Source organism: Punctularia strigosozonata, assembly GCF_000264995.1.
Source record: "Punctularia strigosozonata HHB-11173 SS5 unplaced genomic scaffold PUNSTscaffold_2, whole genome shotgun sequence".
NCBI classification, from domain to species: Eukaryota; Fungi; Basidiomycota; class Agaricomycetes; order Corticiales; family Punctulariaceae; genus Punctularia; species Punctularia strigosozonata.
In genome coordinates, this window is record NW_006767434.1 from 29,807 (window position 1) to 49,846 (window position 20,040).

Here is a 20,040-nt window from a genome sequence, read left to right on the forward strand (position 1 = left end):
CGCAGTTCAGTCACATGATTGAAGTTCCTAATTTTTTGTGGCGTTGCGGCTCGTTAGAATTATCAATCGCCATCAGAATCATACGCAGAATACAAAAAGGAAGCGAATGAGCACTTTTCGGAGATTTTAGGGTCATTTTTTGGGGTGTGCCAATTTTTTGGGGTCAATTTTTCTTATTTTGGCTTTTCTGGGCAATCTGCTCGTGCAATCCTTGAACTAATGTGTATAGTATCATGCCTGAAGCAAAAGAAAAGAAAACCGAGCATATTTCGGGTCGTAAAAACTCGGTCATGTTTTTGGTTGACTTTGCTTGTCCCCGACTGTAGCACATGGGAGGTGTGATTTACTAGATGCCGTCGCCCAGAGAAAGCCTGGAATGGGCGCCTATCGTGGTCGCAATCGCAACGTCGATGTGGGCAGATTGGAGCGATGGCCACATGTGACATCAGCAAGCGCGGCAGACCAAGGGTAATGTTCTGAATGCAAATGGAGGCGTTCTGTTCCAGTAATTATTGGGAATTCCAAGACTTTCCCCCCCGCAAACTCCCTAGTTCTGGCCCGGATCTCAATAGAGCTGATTTGCAGCCAATATTTCTCTATAGAAACCTCGGTCAACTTGCTTCTCCACCAATGAGAGGCCGCGAATTGAGTTCGTCGCTGGTCCTCATCAGCCGCAAATCAGCTCTAATACCAGATCTCAATAATCATTGGAAAACAGAACAGAGCCGATGTGCAGCTGATCACTATTAGCGACGAATTTAATTCGCGGCCTCTCATTGGTGGAGAAGAAAGTTGACCAAGGTTTCTATAGAGAAATATTGGCTGCAAATCAGCTCTAACGTCTCTAATATGGACGCAACCCGAACGGTTCTGCTATAGGTGCCGCGTCAACCCAAGTCGTTTTCGACTCGTCGGGATGGATATCGGCGTTTCGAGAGCGTGATGCTTTCTGCCTATGGTGCTGGCTATATTCCCGTATCATCTGACAAAGTCCTGCATTTCTCGTGCGGTTTCGGAACGCTGGTCCATACAGTGCACATAAGTAATCGGTGTGTGAGTTTTCTCGAGCACGTGATAGACGCGCGTGCAACGCCACCCCGGTGTGGTGGTCGCGAGCCACCTTCGATCTCCTTTCGCGAGCCGAACCAGCAGTCGGCATCGGTGTCTGCTACCACTCTCTCTGGAACTCCACGAACCTACTGTTATTACTAGTGCGGGATCTAGCGACGAAAAATCCCGATGGCGGACTTGTCTCAACTTTTACTTGCATCATTGAACCCTTCGACACGCAAGGACGCGGAGGCATCTTTGACCCAAATCTCGCTGCAACCTGGCTTCTTGAGCCATCTCCTCAGGCTCGTACTCACTCAAACGGAAAACAAGAGTGTTAGGCTCGCAGGGAGCGTATATCTGAAGAATACGGTCAAGAACCGATGGGATGATGTGAGTAAACAACATTCAAACCGATCTCCTTTCGTTCCATGTCCCGATCTTCGCGTTCCATGTTACGTTTCCACCCTGTCATCTCATTCGAAGTCGCCATGAGTTGTTGATCCAGACTGATACATTATCTGACCTCGCAGGAGACCGACACGCCGATCAGTCCTTCAGACAAGGATGCAATACGCACGGAAATCATACCGGCTATGATCACTCTTTCGAGTGCGGGAGATAAGGCTCGCTATCTCACGAATCTACGCGAAACGGATGTGCTCATGCCTCTTGGTTCGTTAGGCGTCCCGTACCCAGATCGCCGACGCGGTGTCCATCATCGCGAGTTTCGACTTTCCGGAGCAATGGCCGCAACTCATCACCGTGAGTACGCGACTGATGTCAGGCGAGCGAGCTTAAAACTTGGTCTCCCGACAGCAACTCGTATCCTCTCTCTCGGAGTCGGACTATAGCGTCAACGTAGGCGTCCTCGAGACTGCTCACTCCATCTTCCGGCCTTGGCGGAGCGCAGTCCGGTGCGCACCTCTTTGGCAGTTACGACTGCTCCGAGGTTGAACGCTGACGTGCTTTCTTTGTGCCAATGCTAGATCCGATGCCTTATTTTCAACCATCAACCTCGTTCTCGCGGGTTTCATGCAACCCTTTCTCAACCTCTTCCGTCATACCTCATCCATCCTCTTATCCACCATACCTACTGTTTCTGGTCAAGCGTGAGTAACTGGCGTGCTCTCTGTAGCTCATAATCAACGGAGCACTCACACCACACCACTGGCTTGTTAGACTGCAGACTGTCGCGCAGGCCCAGAGTCTCGCCACGGACGTCATCTACGACTTGACCTGCCAAGACCTTCCGCCCGATGTCGAAGATAACTTTGCCGAATTCTTCGGACCGAGTGCGTATGCGTTGTGCGTTAGATTGATCCCTCCGTGACAAGCCTGTCGTTTAGATGGCCTATTCCTTCGTTTCCTTGCTTGGAAAAACGCAGAGCTGTCTGGAGACGTGAGTTTTTCTTCCCCTTCTGTCCTCAACTGCTTGATGAGAGGTTCGTGTCCCCAGCCTGACGATACGACGCCAAGTCTCTCCAGCCAGATCAAGACGGGCATTCTCGAGATCTCGGAGGTACGCATGGCTTGCCAGTTTCAAGGAAGAGTTGTGCACCAATAGCGCTTCAGATGTACACGAAGCTTTACCCGGAGATGATGCAGTCGTCACACGCAGTACCGTCGATCGTACGCGCCGTGTGGGATCTCATTGGCGCTGGTCAACTGAACGGTGTTGGCGATGACGGGGTGTGTGACCGCCATGCTCACAGCCCGAATGGTTCTGACTATGCAGTCCAGCTGGTATCTCAAGCACTGCGGTTCATATCGGCGACGATCCGGAGTGGGCACTACAAAGATCTGTTTGGTTCCCAGGAGACTATCACTGGCCTCGTGCAGGGCGTCGTGGTCCCGAATGTGGGTTTAAGAGGTGCGCCCTTGACTGGACCGTGATTCTTGTAAAGTGAATACTGAACGGCTCGCAGAGCACGAGGTCGAACAATTTGAGGACGATCCTCTTGAATTCATCCGGCAAGACCTCGCGCTACCCTCGCTAGGAACAAGCGATGCGCCGACCCGCAGGCAGGCGGCTGCGGACGTAGTGCGCGCGCTCGTTGCCAGCGGCCTCGAGGCCGAAACGACTCGGGTCAGTGTTCTAGGTTTTGTGTCGACGCCCGCCCTGCTGATGTTACCTCATAATCTAGATCGTCGGTCAATGGATAACGTCCGGGTTGACCGAATACCACTCCAACCCTTCTCAAAACTGGAAAGCAAAGGATAGCGCGATATACCTCCTTACTGCAGTGGCGACGAAAGGCAGCACGACCCAGGTGAGCTGAATAGCATATACCTATATTTCTTTGCTGAACGCCCTCGAACAGCATGGTGTCACCTCGACGAACGCCCTCGTCGATGTTGTCCAGTTCTTCTCCGAGAACGTTTTCCAGGACTTGCAGTCGTCCAGCGTACATCCTATACTACAAGTGGACGCCATCAAATTCTTGTACACTTTCCGCAACCAGGTAAAGCACCCGCCCCTATGCGATCAGTCCACTTTGCTGATCCCGATCCCGAACTCCGACACAGCTCAGCAAAGAGCAGCTTCTCTCTGTCCTACCTCTGCTACATAAGCATCTGTCGTCTGATAACTACGTCTGCTATACTTACGCGGCGATCACGATTGACCAGATCCTGTTCATCAAGCAGAATAACCAGCTCATGTTTGTGAACCAATGTGCAGCGCCTCTGCACATGTCTCTGACAATTTCTCAGGTTCTCGCAGACGGATATCCACGACATCGCTCCCAGCCTGCTGGAAGCGATTTTGACGAAGATAGAGAGCGGTGGCTCCCCCCAAAAGATCGCCGAGAACGACTACCTCATGAAATGTAAGTGCGAATCCTCGGTTATATATCGTTGTATCGTTGTATCGACTGATCCACGACCGCAGCCGCTATGCGAGTGATTATAACCGCTCGCCAAACGCTTACGCCCGGCTATCAGACCATCCTCCAACGGCTCGTATCAATCCTGGGAGTTATCTCAACGAATCCTAGCAACCCGAACTTCGACCAGTACATCTTCGAGAGCATATCTGCACTCATCCGGTCAGTCGTTATCTGTGCATACTGCACCAACTCTGCCGTTGATGCAACTGTCGATTAGCTTCGTTGCCAGTGGAACGCCTTCAACACTACCTACGTTCGAGCAAGCACTCTTCCCCGCTTTCACTGTGATCATCCAGCAGGACATTGATCGTGAGTCATTTGCCCCGATGTACGTCTTACACGAAGTTTCAACATCTCTTGCAGAATACATCCCATACACCTTCCAGATCATTGCACAAATGCTGGAACTACACAAAACCGACGTTCCGACAGGATACCGGGAACTGTTGCCTTTCCTGTTGACACCGGCGGTATGGCAACAGAAGGGCAGCATACCGGGATTGGTCAAACTGTTGAAGGCGTTCCTGGCACGGGATGTCCCTTACATCATCTCGAGCTCACACTACCAAGCAGTGCTGGGCGTCATCCAGGGCCGTCTGATTCCATCAAAACTCAATGACGTCTGGGGATTCGAGCTCTTGCAGTCCGTCATACAATATGTGCCTCCGTGAGTGATGTTCCAATTCGGTTTGTGGTATGCCAGAACTAACCAGCATTCATAGGACACACCTTCAGCAACATCTCAAACCATTACTGCTCACACTCTTGACTCGCATGCAGACGTCTAAGACGGACAAATACGTTTATCACTTCTCATATTTCGTTCTCTTCACTCTGGCCATTCCCGGACAAGGCTTAACTCCTGATTTCCTGATCCGGCCCATGGAGGAGATTCAACCTGGGTGCATATCGCATTGTTCGAGTACCCTAATCCGACTCTGACAACGCTATATAGATTGTGGTCGCAGGTCCTTACAAACTTCGTCGTTCCCCAGACGCCGAAAATGCCGCCCAAAGACCGTAAAGTCGCCGCTGTCGGTTTGACCAGATTGCTCACTCAAAGCGAGGTGATGTTCCAAAGCCCGTCGGTCAATGTTTGGTGAGTAATCTTGGCCTATCCACTCATGCCGTCGCTCATGCCGACACTCTTCGGTCCTCCTCTAGGCCGGCAGCCTTTTCCGCTCTCGTCCGTTTATTCCAAGAACCTCAGCATCTGAAGAAAGATGTCGAAGAGGATCCGGACGCAGGCCTCACTGCGATAGATTACGAGGAGCAGAACGCCGGATATCAAGCGGCGTACTCCAAACTCGCAGCGTCCGAAGGCGCGCCTGTTGACCCGGTGGCGTCCATTCGTGACCCTCGGGAGTACCTTGGCCAAGAGCTAGTCCGGGTTTCGAAGACCACCCCGGTAGTCAAGTCGTTAATTCGCGCAGGGGATTCCTCGGTCGTCACGCCGTTTGTCCAACAACTGGCAGCTGCGGGATTCGCCTTCTGAACAGACAGAGAAGCGGAATTGAACCGGTGTGGGCTACAGGACGATTTGTATCATTTTCGCGGGCAGTTTAGTTGAATAAAAGCTCCATTCCTGCGATCAAGTGTTCAATCCGTTGATCGTCCCCTAAGTGACAGGCTTCCATGAAGACATTCTCTATAATATGTAGCACTAGATCTGGAGACTACGATGAGGCCCTACGCTTACGATGCTACGCGGCCGCGAGTGTCCGAGTATCCGTCACTAACGAAGGCGCTTCATCCACTTTCGAGCGCTTGAAGGTCCCTTGCTGGTCAATCTCTGCAGATGGAGGTGTGTGTAGTCGCTTTGGTTCGCTGGCGACCGAAATTCTTGCATCCACCTCTGGGCTTCCAATCGAGACAACACCGACTTATTGGAAAGTATTAGCGTCAAGTTTGCGCGAACTTATGGCGCCATTGCTTACCTGCAGCGCGTTCTTCGACGGGCTCAGTGGGCGCTTCGCTCGAAGCTTCCGCTTGTTTTGGCTTCGGCGGTGGAGGGCGGAAATACGGTTGCGCCACCCATGAAGGAAGCATTTGCAGACCATATGCGCCGACTTGGACGACGTCGCTGCCCGAGAGACCTTTCGCGCGCGCTTCCTCGGCTGCGGTCTGATAAAAACATATATTAGTACACTGCGAGCTTTCGGCACGGGAGTGAACTACTGACGTCCATTCGGCGCTTCATCTCGACGATGACGTCCCAGTATTCTTCGAGAGCTTCCGCGCCGCCCGCCTTGATGGTAGCCAGCCGCTGTCGCAGGTCAGTTTCCTTTGACAGCGCGGGTCGAAGGAGCTTAAACAGGTGCCCTTTCACCGCACTCGGTGCGGTGGGCGTCTTGAGGTTCCTGACGATATCAAGATATTCGAGCGCGAGATCGGCATGAGCCGGGTGCAGGCCTTCGTCGAAATCGAAGGTGAAATGATCGTGGATCGATCGCGTTGAGGCCGAGGGGTCGAGGTGGGGGAGGAGCGGAATCGACGGGGCGGCTGGCCGTTGGTGGTCGCTCCGCGCGAAAAGGGCGGCGTTGTAGAGCTGGCCTTCGGCACTCATTACGGCGTCAGCGCCGGTTGCCTGAAGACATCTTACGAACCGGTGAGCAAACGAGTGGATATTACGGTGAAGACGATATCAGGAGGAAGATCACTCGCAATGAGGTAACGTACCGCTCGATATCGGAATGAAACAGGATATTGCCGTTAGCAAAGACGGGGACAGATACCGCCTCTTTCACGGCGCGGATCTTGTCCCAGTCGGCGAGACCCTGCATCCCGTGTTCAGTCAGACAGCAAACGCCGACGATGATTAGACGTACAGCATTCTGGCCGCGTTGCTCTCGTGTTCTCCCGTGACACGTAAGGATTTGAGCACCTGCCCTCTCCAGCATCTTCGCGTAGGCAACGGTTCTGCCACCAGGAATCAGTTGTCAATCGCATTGGGTCGACTGACGCTCTATTAGTGGTATTTCTTACTTTTCGACCGACGGGAAGACGCGAAACTTGGCCGTCACCGGTATGGGAATATTTTTATGCAGGGTGGAGACTCGAATACCCATCAGCACGTCACACAGTGCAATCAACCCCGATGCAATACTCACTGATTTTCTCGACCAGCTCCCATTCGTCTTGGAGAAAAGCCCCGTACTTTCCACGACGCGCGATGTCTTGCGGGCAGCCGAGGTTAATGTCAACTGCATCGCAGTACGGAGCGAGGTCCTGTTCGATTGTTCGAGTTGATGAGGGAAGCAAGGGGGGACTGGCTTGCCTGAGCAGCTGACAGAATCTGGTCCGGGTTATTCCCGCAGAACTGTACTATCAGAGGCCGGTCAAGCGGTCTACCAGGCGACAGCGAATGTGAAGTCGACGAGGACCCTGTAGACGATCGGTTAGCCCAATGCTTTGAGGTTGATGGACAGGCATTCCTTCCTCTTGGTGCAGGATCGAAAAACTCTGCTCGCGGAATGGTTTACGGATGTGCTGCGCCCACATCTAGCGAACGACGAGGTAAGTCCTTCAACTAGAGTAAAATGACGCAACGGTGTCGAGGAACACACCTTCGCGTTTATCATAGGTGTGTAGACGAGCTAGAAACCGCGTCAAACCTATGTTTCAACGTCACGGAAGAAAGTTTGACGCACTTCGGCGCCATACCGCCTCGACAGCACCCTCCACGCAAGCTCGCTCTGATCCACCATGGGAGCAACGACGTATTTCGGGCTTTTCAAGACATCCCGGTAGAAGTCATATCCTCCCGGTTTCAGTGGCGCCGCAGTCGCGCTTTTGCCCAAGCCCGGCTCCGTTGTAGTGCCGCTGGCCATGATTGTTACGTGAGATCGGTGTCCGATCCGGGAAGACGTGAAGAAAGGGGTCTCCTCTTTATTTATGGTGGTATTATATACAGCGCGCAGCGGGCGCAGGTAGCGGATGCCGGCCAGAGTCGATTTAGATTATCGGCGAACGCGCCGTAAGTGGTCAGAAAAAAGGCTGAGAGATCACGTGTGCAGATGAAGTTGATTTGATTCGGTTGGCGGCGCAATCTGACTGTGGGAAGATTTGCGCACCGCTGATGACGGAATGAAACACATTTTGACTTCGGTCCGAAGCCGAGTCCGAGCCGTTGACGTTCTTCCCCGCACGGATAATTCTCCCCTGTTTCGTGCTTGTTGACGAGCCCCTCGGTCATTTATATGCAGTTCGATGACTAGAACGCTTGCTGACCCTCACCGCTACCAGCTTCGCCATTCAACGGCGCAGATCAACTGGCGGCGTCCGCATATCTTGTATCCCTGACAACCTACAGATTTCACGCGAACGCGGCCGTGGAATTCAACGCAACAATTTGACACCGCACGCCGTTTCCTCTTGCACCAGAAAGGACTCCTTGGGTCGTGCCAATCCACATAATCCCTGCCTGTGCGGCGGCTTAGCGTAAAGCACCCCAGTCTAGATGCCGAGATCCGGGAAGTCACCACGGGTGGCACGCGCGCGTAAATCCGACGTTCAGGGCGCGGGCTCGGCACCCCGCATCCTATCCGTGGGGAAGGCAAGCGACAGATGCCCTGTTGATTTTGATTACGACCACCACCACGCCAGCACATACGGCTATACATACATGCGAGCGGACAAGGGCAAGGGAAGGGCTGAGCCGGGGCAGGACGTCGAGGATGGGGAAAGTACAAGGTCACGTGTGAGGAGAAGGAGGACGAGAAGGCAGCAGGCGGAGGGAGGAGGGGGTAACGATGGGTTAGTGCTGCCGTTGCAGCTGGTTGGTAGTGGTGTACTTGATATGTGAGTGTATGCGTGCTCTGTTTTTTGCAGATGCTGACGGCTGGGTCGTTCTTGAAGGACATATACCCTCCCAATTCTACTGGGCTCTCAATCCTCGAAGCAGCAGAACTTGAGCGTTCAGGTCGACACCGGCTCATCAGATCTCGTGCGTACCAGTCTATAGCGGTCCATCAGTTCCTTTGCGACGGTCCTTCACACATTCGCATCGCAGTGGATTGCGTCCGCGTCTTGTTCTTCTTCGGCTTGCTCTTCAACGAAGGGAAAGCTATATGATCCCAGTTCATCAACATCTTCTGGCCAGGTGCGCTTTTTGGACACTCTGTGTTCTTCACCTGTCATGCTCAACCCGATGATATAGACGTTTAACATCACGTACTTGGCCGGCGCTGCTTCTGGCCCCATCGTATGGGACACGGTGACTTTAGGCCGCGATGTGGATACAGGCTACCAACTGGACAATCAAGCCTTTGGTGAGCGTCCATGACCACATTCGGAAATCAAACCGACCTTCCATCTTTGAAAACCCCCTTTCATACTCTGGAGAGTCGCATGCTTACGAACGTCGTATCTATACCCGCAGCCGCTGCGACCGCAGTCTCATCCGAATCCTTGGGACCCTCCTTCAGCGGCGTCCTGGGCCTCGCCCTCCCTGCCGACTCCATCATTGCCGAGCTCATCCCACCGGGTAAAACACGCTCCTTTCTTACCGATCCTGGCTTCTGTACTGAACCGCTGTTCTCTGTTCTTTCTTCGTCATTCAGGCACCTCTGACGCTCCCGATGGCGCCCCGCTTCCCTCTAACCTCTTCGGACTCGCTCCCGTCAGCGCGGCACCGGCAGCCCGCTTCCTTGGGCTCACGCTCGAGCGCCCCGGGAGCGACCGCATACCTAGCGCGTTGGCTATTGGACGGTCAGCAGATGCGATTTAACGCTTCCACCGCTGACCCGTGCTAACGTCACCCGCGTTGCCTCAGACATCCGACCGCGGCTGATCTCACGTTCACGCCGAACCGCACATTATCGGACACGTTTTACCAGGATATCGAGTATACCCCCGTCGAGTCTGACCGCACGAGTCGCCGTGGGACACGGTTTTGGGAGACGAGCGTGCAGGCAGTCAATGTGCGCCTGCTTCTATCCGGGTATCGCTCGGTATTGACGTGACTGGCAGGTATACGTCGATGGCGAGCAACGGCCAGTTACATTACCGAAATCGGTGACCGGCGCTGTGTACCCCAGCGCGGTACTCGACTCTGGCGTTCCCGTTATCGTGACTACCAGTGCGATCGCGAATGCGATCTACGGTGCGATTGGCGTTGGACCGAACAGCGATGGTTCATGTACGTTGCCTTGCAGCGCTATAACCATTGTTGTATCTCATCGCTCGTTTAGATACTGTACCATGCTCGACGCCGTTAAACATGACCATCACCCTCCTCACCTCCTCTACCGAGCTTTCACTCCATCCCCTCGATCTCACTGCCTACCCCTCAAACGACGCCTCAGCATCGTATGTCGCGCTCGAGCCCGTACACCACTCGAAACTAATGATTCCAATAGATCCTGTCAAGGCCTTATCCAAGCCGACGACGCCGCGCTCTCCTCGCCGCTCTCCTCCCCGGGTGACTTCATCCTCGGTGTACCCTTCCTCCGTAACGTCTACACCGTCTTCGCCTACGATGCCCCCTTCTCGAACGGCACGTTCCCCGCCGCGACCGGCATCCCTGCTTACGCGGACATCACGCCTTACCTCGGCGTGCTTGGCCTCACAGATCCGGCTACGGCGCTGGAGGAGTTCAACACTGTGCGGGTGAAGAAGGAACCGCTGCCGTCGTTCAACGGCACGGCGGGGACCGGGTCCGGGGGCGGAGGCGGAACGACGCAGGAGAGCGGGGAGAAACGACTCGCCGTAGGGATCAAGGTGTTGATCGGCGTTGGATGTTTCTTTGCATTGGCGGCTGGGTTGTTCCTGTTGAGGTGGTTCCTGATGCGAAGGAAGTTTGCGAAGGAGGGCAGGAACTTGCCCACCACGTTTGGTGGTGTGCACCAGAGGTCAGCCTCCTGCGATTCAATTTGGTTTATGGCTAACGCTAACACAACTCTCGCCTGATTCACAGGAAATTGTCGAAAGAGGAGAAGGAGCAGGAGTCGTTCATCCTCTACCGCCTAGGCCAGTCAATTAACGCGTCAAACCCGAAGATGCCGACGGAGGACGACCTGCGGCGGGAGCGGTACGAGGCTTACATGCAGCGCGCGCACTCAAATTACTCCGCCAAGACGTGGGACAGCGACCAGACGCGCGTTGCCGCCGCGGGAGGAGATCTGTCGGAGCAGGACGAATTCGGGTGGAAGGCGTATAAAGATGAGGAGGAGCCTGCGATTGCGAGTGGGAAGACTCTCAAGCAGGAGTGGACGCTGCAGGACTTCATGCCGCATGACGGGGAGGCGAACGATGGTGCGGGTGTGGGGGACGCGGAAGCGACGTCACGCGCGATGGACGCGTTGGCGGTAGAGGGCCCGACAGTCTCCGCAGGCGTGACCACGTACCCTACTCGCCGACCGAACAGCGTTCTTGTGGACGGCTCGACATCGCCAGCGTTGCAGCACGACTATTTCTCGCCGATGACCTTTCCTCGAGGGACGCGGGGGAATTCGCCGTATGCCCCTGCGTCGCCGTCGCCGTTGGGAAGGAGCGAAACGCAAGTGGGCGACGCGCCGGCGGTGACGGTGCCGTTATTGGCGCACACGCGGAAGGATTCGAGGGGGAGCGAGGGGAGCGCAACCGGCGGGTGGCCAGGTGCGAGGATTTGATTATTCGGTACCTTCGGGACAGGAGTCGGTTGAAAGGCAGTGGATGGGTAGGGCGGGGTGCTGGGACCGCTGTGCGAAGGACGGAAAACTCGGGATGGGTTATCATTTCACAACGGAGTTGCATCATGATGGACCATTTAGCTGTACTATGGCACTAATGTTTTGTTTGCTCTTGTTCGGTGTACCATATCAGTTGGAACATACGCTTGGCAGGATGATGGACCTAATGATTATTATGCTTACTCACGATACTCGCATGCTAGCACGCATACGGTATACTCATTCCGTGTGCATTCGACGAAATGGTCAGATTTGCCTGATCAGCTGCGACGGTCCCCCTAATCCCTTGGCCTAGCCTAATTCTACCTCAAGTTGCAGAAAGCTTGCGAGCTGCGTGCGCGGGCCGCGAACTTGAGAATGGATGAGAATATGTGGTCTGCTGAGGAGACAGTAGTAAGGGTGCTTACGGGTCCCGTGTCAGCACTGTCAGCATTTTCTATAGAGAACCGAAGTTCTTTTGTACTCGACAGAAGCTGGATCCGATGAAATCGTACCGCGGCGATAGGCAATGTAGATTCCCGATTCTGAGGAGGAGAGTCGGTTGTGGCGCCGAGTCTCTAGGGACTTGCCGCCGTGGTGTCATTTCGTGGGACCTTGGAGAAGCTGCTCGGTGATGTCCTAGCGCGATCGGCCATGGTGGGAGCGGAGGCAAAACGCGCCGCCGTCCCGGAGCGGTGCGCAACTATGTACTACGCGAATTCTGGAGCCGGACTGTGAAGGCGATGGCGCTCCCCCGCACTTTTGAATAGTACGAGCTTATCAGATATTGTAGCCTCACACATCTTCCCTCCGAACAGCCTTCCGAGTGGGAACGACGGTGGCCTGTTAAACACTGAGCAGAGCCGTTTGTGGGTAGTTTGACCCACCGTTGACCAAGGCGTTGACTAATGAGCATTTGACAAGCAGTGTTTGAAGCTGACGCCAGCACCGTTGCGCCGTCAAAACGCGCAATTGGGAGGCGTCAACAGCCGTCAGAGTTCCGATTGCACATCGCATATTCACCCTGAGTCATGGGTCGTAGCCCGGACGGCACAGTCATGACACACGAACGTTGCGACACAACACGACCAGGAACGGAACGGACGAATAAGCGACCGGAGGCCGTTCGGGACAGGCCCGGTTTGGTTATCTGCTCTGGCGTTGCGGGAGCAGCTTGTCAGGTGCCTCGGCTTCATATGATATGCTGTCATAATAATGAAATTAGTGCATACCATGGCATACGAACGACGCATTAGAGCTGATTTGCAGCTGTTAAATATTAGCGACGAATTCAATTCGCCGCCTTTCATTGGTGGAGAAGCAAGTTGACCGAGGTTTCCCCAGAGAAATATTGGCTGCAAATCAGCTCTATTATCGTTTAATATACCTGCTCGCCTCAGTGAGCGCCTCGTCGATGGTTCTGCCGCCAGGTTCAATCCTGCGCGTCTGTCGTTATGAAATGCCGAGGACGCTTGACGGTCCCGAGAAATACGACTTTCTGGTCTTCGATGAAACGACTGGATCGACACCCTGTATCGCGAGCTCGGAACGAAGGGCTCACCGAGGGATAATGAGCCTGCATCAAATAATGCGCAGGCGATCTGCTGGTTTCATTTGACGCCCTTGAGTCAGACTCGTTACGAACATTCCGAGCTCGAAGGAGCTTGGGAACGGCGCAGGATGGTAAAGAGTAGATCCTGAGATCTAGCTGGTTGCGGCGCGCGGAGAATCACATCAAGCAGTGACCCAGCGGGATATGAAATGCACAAATTTTCCCAGAGCTGAATGGCGGTGACGAGGTGCTGACTGGAGGTGTTTGGGGTTCGACTCGGTGGCGCACGTATGTGGATCGATGCTTGGCCAAGGTTTGCGAGAACGCGGGCGACGACTTGGAAGGCCCAATGGGACGGGCTGTATGCGCATCGAACGCTGCGCCCCGGACACACCCAGCGTCGGAGAAGGCGGGCGTGCGCAGAGCCGACGGGGGCCGTCTGCGACGTCGGGGGCGGATTTCCCAGCGTCGGGGGCAGCGGTGAGAACGGAGGGCTGATGCCAGAACGCGGCTTGGCCCCTTTTGCTCCGGGTTTCCCAGCCGCCAACCGTTCCCGCGGAGGGAGAAGAAGGGCGGAAGCGGGCGCCATGATTAAAGCCAGTACCGTCTCTCTGCGTTCAGGCCTCTCCGCCGCCGCCGACAACGCAGACGCGAACGCGAACGCGACCCCGCCCTGCAGCGCCCCCCTGACAGCGCCGCCCTGACAGCGCCGCCCAATAGAGGCAAATGCCGCCCGACCATGGAAAGCCCGCCACCGCGTCCGCGCGCCGACGCCACCGGCGCGACGCGGACGACCTCGAGGCCGACTCCGGACCCTCGCGCGAGGTTGAACTCAAGCGAAGCAGGGGCGAGATATCGTGCGCCGAGTGTCGCAGGTGAGTGCGATGTTTGCGGTCCTTCTCCGTGCATCTGACGAGCGATCATCGCACGGCTTGGCATAGGCTCAAGATCAAGTGCGACAAGCAGATTCCTTGCCAATCTTGTCAGGTCCGTTCCTTTCCTCTCTCTACAACCTCGGTAGATTGTCGCTCTGACCGGGAAGCAACTCCATTAGAGGCGAGGATGCGCGGCGTTATGTCCGAATGGTACGTCGATTTCTCTGAGTATATGCGCCCATCTCATGCCTTTCTACAGGCAGCCTGGCTACTGGAGAAGGAACGCGGTACGCTCCGTGGTCCATTCGATTCAACTCGAGTCTGATCAGGCGAATGGGGCAGGTTCGTCCTCGCTGCGACCGAGCATCTCCACACGAAGATTGGCAAGATGCGCGACCGTATCCGACAGCTCGAAGATGGTACGCTCAGCCGATCCTGTTGATTTGTCGTTTACTTATTATCTCCAGCTCTCGGCAAGGCTCAGGCAGCGTCGACGAGCGAGCAACATCCGCTTCTTCACGAAGATCTCATCTCCTTTGACAAGGAGGACGACGATATGCAGCTGTTCGACCAGCCGAAACCCAACGCTATAGGAGACGTCGCGCTCGACCGGCTGGGCATGCTCTCCATCACAGATGATGGGATATCCCACTTCTTCGGTCCAACGGGCGTTATCGAGGTGCGTCCCCCTCTATCTCCTCCAAGCGCACGCGTCCTGACCCCTTACCTCCGCAGAGCCTATTTGCTGTGCGTATATGCGTGAACCACCCTGGGTACCCGCTCCTGACAACCTACATAGAACGAATCAGACAGCACGAATAACTCGCCCAGCGTTGCCAGCACGCAGTCCGGCGGCTCAGGTCGGGACTCGCTCTCGCCCGCGGCCTCTCTTCCAGATCCGCTCGCCCATCTCTCCCGCTGTTTCCCCTTCCGCCCTTCCTCCTCCTCCCTCTCGCCCACCTCCTCCTCTCCCCCCAGCTTCGACCTCGTGCGCGCCCACCTGCCCACTTACGCCCGCGCGCACGCCCTCTGCCTCTCCTACATCGACAAAGCGGACTGGCTCTTCGGCATCGTCTCCCGCACGCAGCTCATCTCCGAGATGCTGCCCGCGATTTACGCCAAGTCGGCGCCGTACCCGCCGGACGACTACAGCTCCCCGCACGACCTCGCGCTCTTCTACTCGGCGCTCTCCGTCGGCGCGCTCGTCGAGTGCGACAATCCGAACGGGCCCGCGGACGCGGAGCATTTCCAAGAGCTGAGCAGGGCCGCGCTCAACTGCCAGAACGTGCTCGAGAAGCCGACGCTGGCGTGCATCCAGACGTTGCATCTACAGAGCGTATACCTCCAGATGACGGGTCAGGACTCGACCGGGGAGCCGACGATGGAGACCGCGTGGAGCGTGCAGTCCTTGGGGTCGCAGTTGGCGTACAGTATCGGTTTACGTGAGTGTTGAGAGTGACCTAATAAGACCTTGAAGCTGACATATTGTGCATAGATCGAGATAGCGCCCGGTGGAATTTGCCGGAGAAATGGGTGCAACGACGTCGAGCATGCTTCTGGAATTTGTTCGTCGCGGACATATGGCATGTGAGTTCGCCGACTGCGTTGCTTCGATAGATCTGACCGATTTTTGTAGTGCCTCTCAACCGGCCGCCCACCCGTGTTCACGCGAGAATATGTCGATACTCATTACCCCATGGATCCTGATACCCGCGTCAACAAAGAAGGCATCATGGAGCCAGGATGTCAGTCACCTGCCCTCATGACGATCCAACTGTCGTACTCACCCACTTTCGATAGACTCATCTTGGTCATACCGGTTCGCCGCGGAATGCCTCAGCGACGTCGCGCGACGCACGTTGGGAGTCGACGCACCGAGTTACGACACCATTCTCGACCTCGATCGCAAGATTCGCGACTTCCCCATCCCGGGAAAGCTCTCTACTCCCAGTACTGACGGGCAGTATCCACAGCAGCACAGGCCTTCTCCACCGAAGGATGGAAGAAGCATGCCGGAGGACCTTCAGCGCTTCGTGCTGTCACACACGAAGGAAGTCAGTGAGTGTCGATCTGTAAATCGTCTACATGAGGAAACAGTGCTGATGACCCTTGTCGCTCAGTTCTGTTGTACATCCACCGATCATTTTTCGCTCAGGCCATCGTAGACGATCCGGAGAACCCGTTGAAGAGTGCATACGCTCCTAGTTTCCTGAGCGCGTGCAAGTCGTCAGCAACGATACTCAAGATGATCAAGGAGCAGTATTCTATGCAACCGCAGCTCTATGCGAGATTCTGGAGCATGGTGTGTATCTATCGTAACCTTCGCCATGATAGCCTATGTTTATCGTTCGTGCAGTGGACGTTTGCATTCACAGCTGCGATCGTGTTTGGGACGATTGTAATGCACGGACCAAGATCTCCTTTAGCACCAGCGGCAAGCAGCGAGCTCGAACAAGCGTATGACCTTTTCAATCGGGCAAGCAAGCACAGTCCGCGCGCCGCCAAAGCTCTCGTACGTGGCTTGATGATAGTTCGCTCCGAGATGCTCACTTCCCCCTCTCGTCTTCCCAGCCTATCCTTACGCGCATACGGGAAAAGGCTCAGGCCGCACTAGCAGCATCGAAGCTTGATCCTAACTCGGGCTCCGCCAAAGGCGCTGCGTGGACGACAACCTCTGGTCTAGACGAGATTGACGAAGTCGCGATTTTCGCTGGGAAGACTCGTGTACTGGCGCCACGAAGAATCGGGACCGTACCGTCCGTCTTGCTCGAGGCGACCTCAGTATCTAGCATGCGTGCCTACCCACCCCCACCTCCACACCCTCATGATCCATATTCGCACCACCATCATCATCACGAGCCGTACACAGCCACTCACAGTGAAAGTGCGTATCAGGGCGAATTCAATGGGGCTCATGCATCGAATATGAGGAGCTCGTTGAGCGAACCACCGCCGACGCCGTCGTCAGTGGTTTCGACGTCGTCAGACGGATGGATGGGGCCGGATCAGCGTCTCCCTTCGCTGTCATCCGCAGTCGGCCCATCCAGCTACCCGCATCACCCTACGCCTCAGCATCATCATCTTCACCTTCAACACCCACAACATCAACATCAACCTACCACCCCTAACGGTCGAGAGCAGCAATATTACATCACGCCGCCCTCGTATGACCAGAATCAGCACTACGCGCCGCCGTCAACGCGCGTGCCACACTATGACCAGAACGGCTATAGCACTCCTGTACCGCATGAACCACTGGGCGTCGTTGCTCCGGATCCGTATCACGCTCTCGACCCGCGCAACCCACAGGCGCAAATTCAGTCGTCGACCCCGGACGTGCCTGCATACCCGAATATACCCCAGAATTATTCGCCGCCCCACGAACTGGCCAACCTCGGCCTAGCGTCGCGCGAGTCACGCCTCGACGAGAGGTGGATGGCGTTCATGCATAATTCGGGATACTTCTGAGCTCTGGACCGCATACACTGATATTCATCGTTGTGCTCGGCTTATATGTCAAACTAATGTAACTAATAGGTATTCGGCGTTTCGTTCTTGGTTGATCCTCCGTAGATGACTGCTCTTTGTCGATCGCGTTACGCGCACGTCGACGGTAGCTTTGTCACGTCGCGGGGTATGTCTTGCATACTTGGCTAGTTGGTTGTGAGAATCTTGCGTACCTAGCGGCCGCAATATTGAGTAGCGGCGTTTACACTGCCCATAGGTCAAGCATCAAGCGTATGTTAGCATTCTGAATGCGTGCCAATACATCTTGGACGTGGCCGATTCTCAGCGGTTGCGCGTCCATGTGTATATGAATTGTGGATCCGCTCGCTCTACGGCCTTGCCGCTCAATGATGGCATCGACTTATCTCACTTTTGTCCTGGCTTAATGGAGCAGCCTGCGACGACTCGCGATTATCGTAAAAGTGAGATTTGAATCATTACTATGTAGTAGGGCATTCACAGTCAGAAGTGCTGTTGATAGCCAGGCAACGACGAGAGAAGGAGATTGCAGCACCCATTTATTTCCAGGACCGCTTCTTAACAGACTCTTTCGAAGCCTTCTTGATTACAGGCTTGCCATCGACCGCTTTCTTTGATGCGCCGAGCTTGTACAGCCTGTCGGGTGCTGCTATCTTCATCCCTGTATGCATGCCTGCGACTGCGTCTGTACCCCACTGACGGCAGCTTGCTGTGTAAACTGGACGATCCCCAGCGTGTGAGTTCTAGCTGAGAAGGTTCAATGTTAATCATTCCTTAGTAGTCAAAATTCATTTCCAGGTTATCGTTTTCTCATCAGGAAAAACCTCAGTCAATAACCGTCACTAATTTAGTGACCATCGCGTGCAGGTCGTGCTAAACACACTTATATACTCACTACCTGGTAAGGGTCACTAATCGTTGCTAATGTCGGCTGTCGTGGGATACATGATCTTATAGCACCGAGTGTGATTCACGCTATTTATCTAACGTGCATAGTAATGAGTTGATGATTATGTAGAGTACATCGTCGTGAGTGCAGGAACGCGGTGGTCTTCATGCTTAGCCCACGATCTTTTGGTTTGTAATTAACATTGTGGAGCAGCATGAGCTTGCATACAAGCCGGATTGGCGACCCGGCCGCCGCGTTGCATGCATTATTTGTGGAAGAGTAAGCCATTCTTCGTGCCGGCCCATCGAGGGTAGTATCTGGAATGGAGCGACATCAGACAGAATTAGTCCCGTACATCGGAACGGCAGCTCGTGAGCGTAAATGGAGTTCTTCGTGTGATATGACATGCCGTCGAGAACGGTAGCTACTCGAGATACATCAAACTGGCGGGCATAGTCAGATATGGCATCATATATGTAACCAATTAGTCGTGTACAGACGGGGCACTTTGGGGCGAGCACTATGCATAGCATCATTCACCAACGAGAGGTGGAATGTCGAAGCTTTGATTCTGAAGCGCAATCCGACCTAGCGAGATGCATCCAAATTGGGATGCACAATCACTGCCACGTGCTCCTGGGAAATGACACGCTGGCAACTCGCCTTTGAGCGCATTCACTCTTTCCCGCTCCATTTTACGCTAGGTCTCTTCGATTCATGGTGCTATGCTATCAGTAATGCTTGCCGAGATGCTTACAACAAATAGCGGGTCACCTCTACCTCTAGCCAGGGAATGTCATCTTGAATCACACCGGCGAAAGTGACTACCACATCTGACGCAAACTCGGTATACAGTAAGCTGCTGCTTCCCTGTCTGCCCACGGTGAATCGGTCTCGGTGCATTGGCAACAGATCGAAAGTAAGTGGTTTACATACATGATGCCATATCTGACGATGCCCGCCAATTTGATATAGCTCGAGTAGCCACCACTCTCGACGGCACGGCACGAAGAATTCCACATGGCTCGCAAACTGTTGTTTGTATGCAACTGACTGGCTCGGTCCCACGTCGTTCTACGCGAGTCACCGTTCTCGACGGCAGGGCACAAAGAACACCGTACTCGTTCATGAAGTCGGGTTTTGATCGACACCGCCGCCGTTAAGGGAGAACGATGAATAGCCTGGAGTGGTTGATGATAACGAATGACAGGATATGTGCGTATCCGTCAGCGCATGCTGATAGCCTAGACCTTCCAGGATCGCTAACTATCGCTTGTATTAGATGGTTCGCGCGCGTGAAGACTTGGTTTTGACTCTATTATCGACACTGGCATCTATCATCACATTGCCCCTGAGTGTTGTCATCCTTGCAATTGCCGATGCCATGAACATTACCACTGATCCTGCGTTTCAACAGCACATCGCTGTGAGGATTTGTCACGGCGCAAGTGTATCTCATTCGCGCATCATGTAATGACGATAGAAGCCAACGTCGCGCACAACCACAGTGGGTGATGGCGCCTATGTAAATAATGCTAGAAGTCCTTCGTAGGGGTCTCTCTATCTCTAGCATTGTTAACTGCCGTAGACATCATAATAATGATAATCCATGGATTTTGGCCTACTCCACTGTGCTCATGTTCTGTGA

The 20,040-nt window shown here is 54.5% G+C and overlaps 5 protein-coding genes across 5 annotated transcripts; 3 read left to right on the plus strand and 2 right to left on the minus strand.

Annotated features, from left to right (window-relative positions):
- The first annotated feature begins 1,147 nt into the window (after positions 1 to 1,147).
- Positions 1,148 to 5,547, plus strand: PUNSTDRAFT_124163 (importin alpha re-exporter). Its single transcript, XM_007379625.1, has 21 exons — positions 1,148 to 1,443; positions 1,584 to 1,676; positions 1,735 to 1,815; positions 1,870 to 1,967; positions 2,040 to 2,162; positions 2,233 to 2,345; positions 2,400 to 2,452; positions 2,510 to 2,572; positions 2,626 to 2,742; positions 2,794 to 2,923; positions 2,979 to 3,139; positions 3,198 to 3,323; positions 3,375 to 3,515; positions 3,580 to 3,713; positions 3,766 to 3,881; positions 3,944 to 4,100; positions 4,159 to 4,250; positions 4,305 to 4,608; positions 4,664 to 4,843; positions 4,897 to 5,040; positions 5,106 to 5,547. The coding sequence occupies exons 1-21, from the start codon at positions 1,240 to 1,242 to the stop codon at positions 5,434 to 5,436; spliced, it is 2,961 nt and encodes a 986-aa protein (XP_007379687.1). The 5' UTR covers positions 1,148 to 1,239; the 3' UTR covers positions 5,437 to 5,547.
- Positions 5,548 to 5,563: 16 nt separating this feature from the next.
- Positions 5,564 to 7,811, minus strand: PUNSTDRAFT_96823 (FMN-linked oxidoreductase). Its single transcript, XM_007379626.1, has 11 exons — positions 7,592 to 7,811; positions 7,508 to 7,537; positions 7,376 to 7,442; positions 7,219 to 7,325; positions 7,052 to 7,169; positions 6,927 to 6,996; positions 6,770 to 6,860; positions 6,621 to 6,718; positions 6,124 to 6,538; positions 5,879 to 6,065; positions 5,564 to 5,823 (listed from the first exon to the last, which is right to left on the minus strand). The coding sequence occupies exons 1-11, from the start codon at positions 7,769 to 7,771 to the stop codon at positions 5,645 to 5,647; spliced, it is 1,542 nt and encodes a 513-aa protein (XP_007379688.1). The 5' UTR covers positions 7,772 to 7,811; the 3' UTR covers positions 5,564 to 5,644.
- Positions 7,812 to 8,181: 370 nt separating this feature from the next.
- On the plus strand, positions 8,182 to 11,763 carry PUNSTDRAFT_49429 (acid protease). The gene is made up of 11 exons (XM_007379627.1): positions 8,182 to 8,741; positions 8,799 to 8,886; positions 8,953 to 9,042; positions 9,100 to 9,211; positions 9,322 to 9,426; positions 9,503 to 9,650; positions 9,715 to 9,862; positions 9,912 to 10,080; positions 10,133 to 10,250; positions 10,301 to 10,792; positions 10,858 to 11,763. Coding segments are annotated over exons 1-11 (2,166 nt in total). The 5' UTR covers positions 8,182 to 8,739; the 3' UTR covers positions 11,552 to 11,763.
- Positions 11,764 to 13,777: 2,014 nt separating this feature from the next.
- On the plus strand, positions 13,778 to 17,562 carry PUNSTDRAFT_96824 (uncharacterized protein). The gene is made up of 14 exons (XM_007379628.1): positions 13,778 to 14,017; positions 14,084 to 14,129; positions 14,197 to 14,227; positions 14,277 to 14,304; positions 14,360 to 14,436; positions 14,485 to 14,696; positions 14,753 to 14,764; positions 14,817 to 15,459; positions 15,513 to 15,604; positions 15,654 to 15,762; positions 15,818 to 16,075; positions 16,138 to 16,319; positions 16,374 to 16,529; positions 16,589 to 17,562. Exons 1-14 carry the CDS (start codon positions 13,869 to 13,871, stop codon positions 17,483 to 17,485), a joined length of 2,892 nt encoding a protein of 963 aa, XP_007379690.1. The 5' UTR covers positions 13,778 to 13,868; the 3' UTR covers positions 17,486 to 17,562.
- A 1,543-nt stretch (positions 17,563 to 19,105) lies between these two features.
- On the minus strand, positions 19,106 to 20,013 carry PUNSTDRAFT_49435 (uncharacterized protein). The gene is made up of 3 exons (XM_007379629.1): positions 19,675 to 20,013; positions 19,368 to 19,607; positions 19,106 to 19,311 (listed from the first exon to the last, which is right to left on the minus strand). The coding sequence occupies exons 1-3, from the start codon at positions 19,755 to 19,757 to the stop codon at positions 19,146 to 19,148; spliced, it is 489 nt and encodes a 162-aa protein (XP_007379691.1). The 5' UTR covers positions 19,758 to 20,013; the 3' UTR covers positions 19,106 to 19,145.
- Between the last annotated feature and the right edge of the window lie 27 nt (positions 20,014 to 20,040).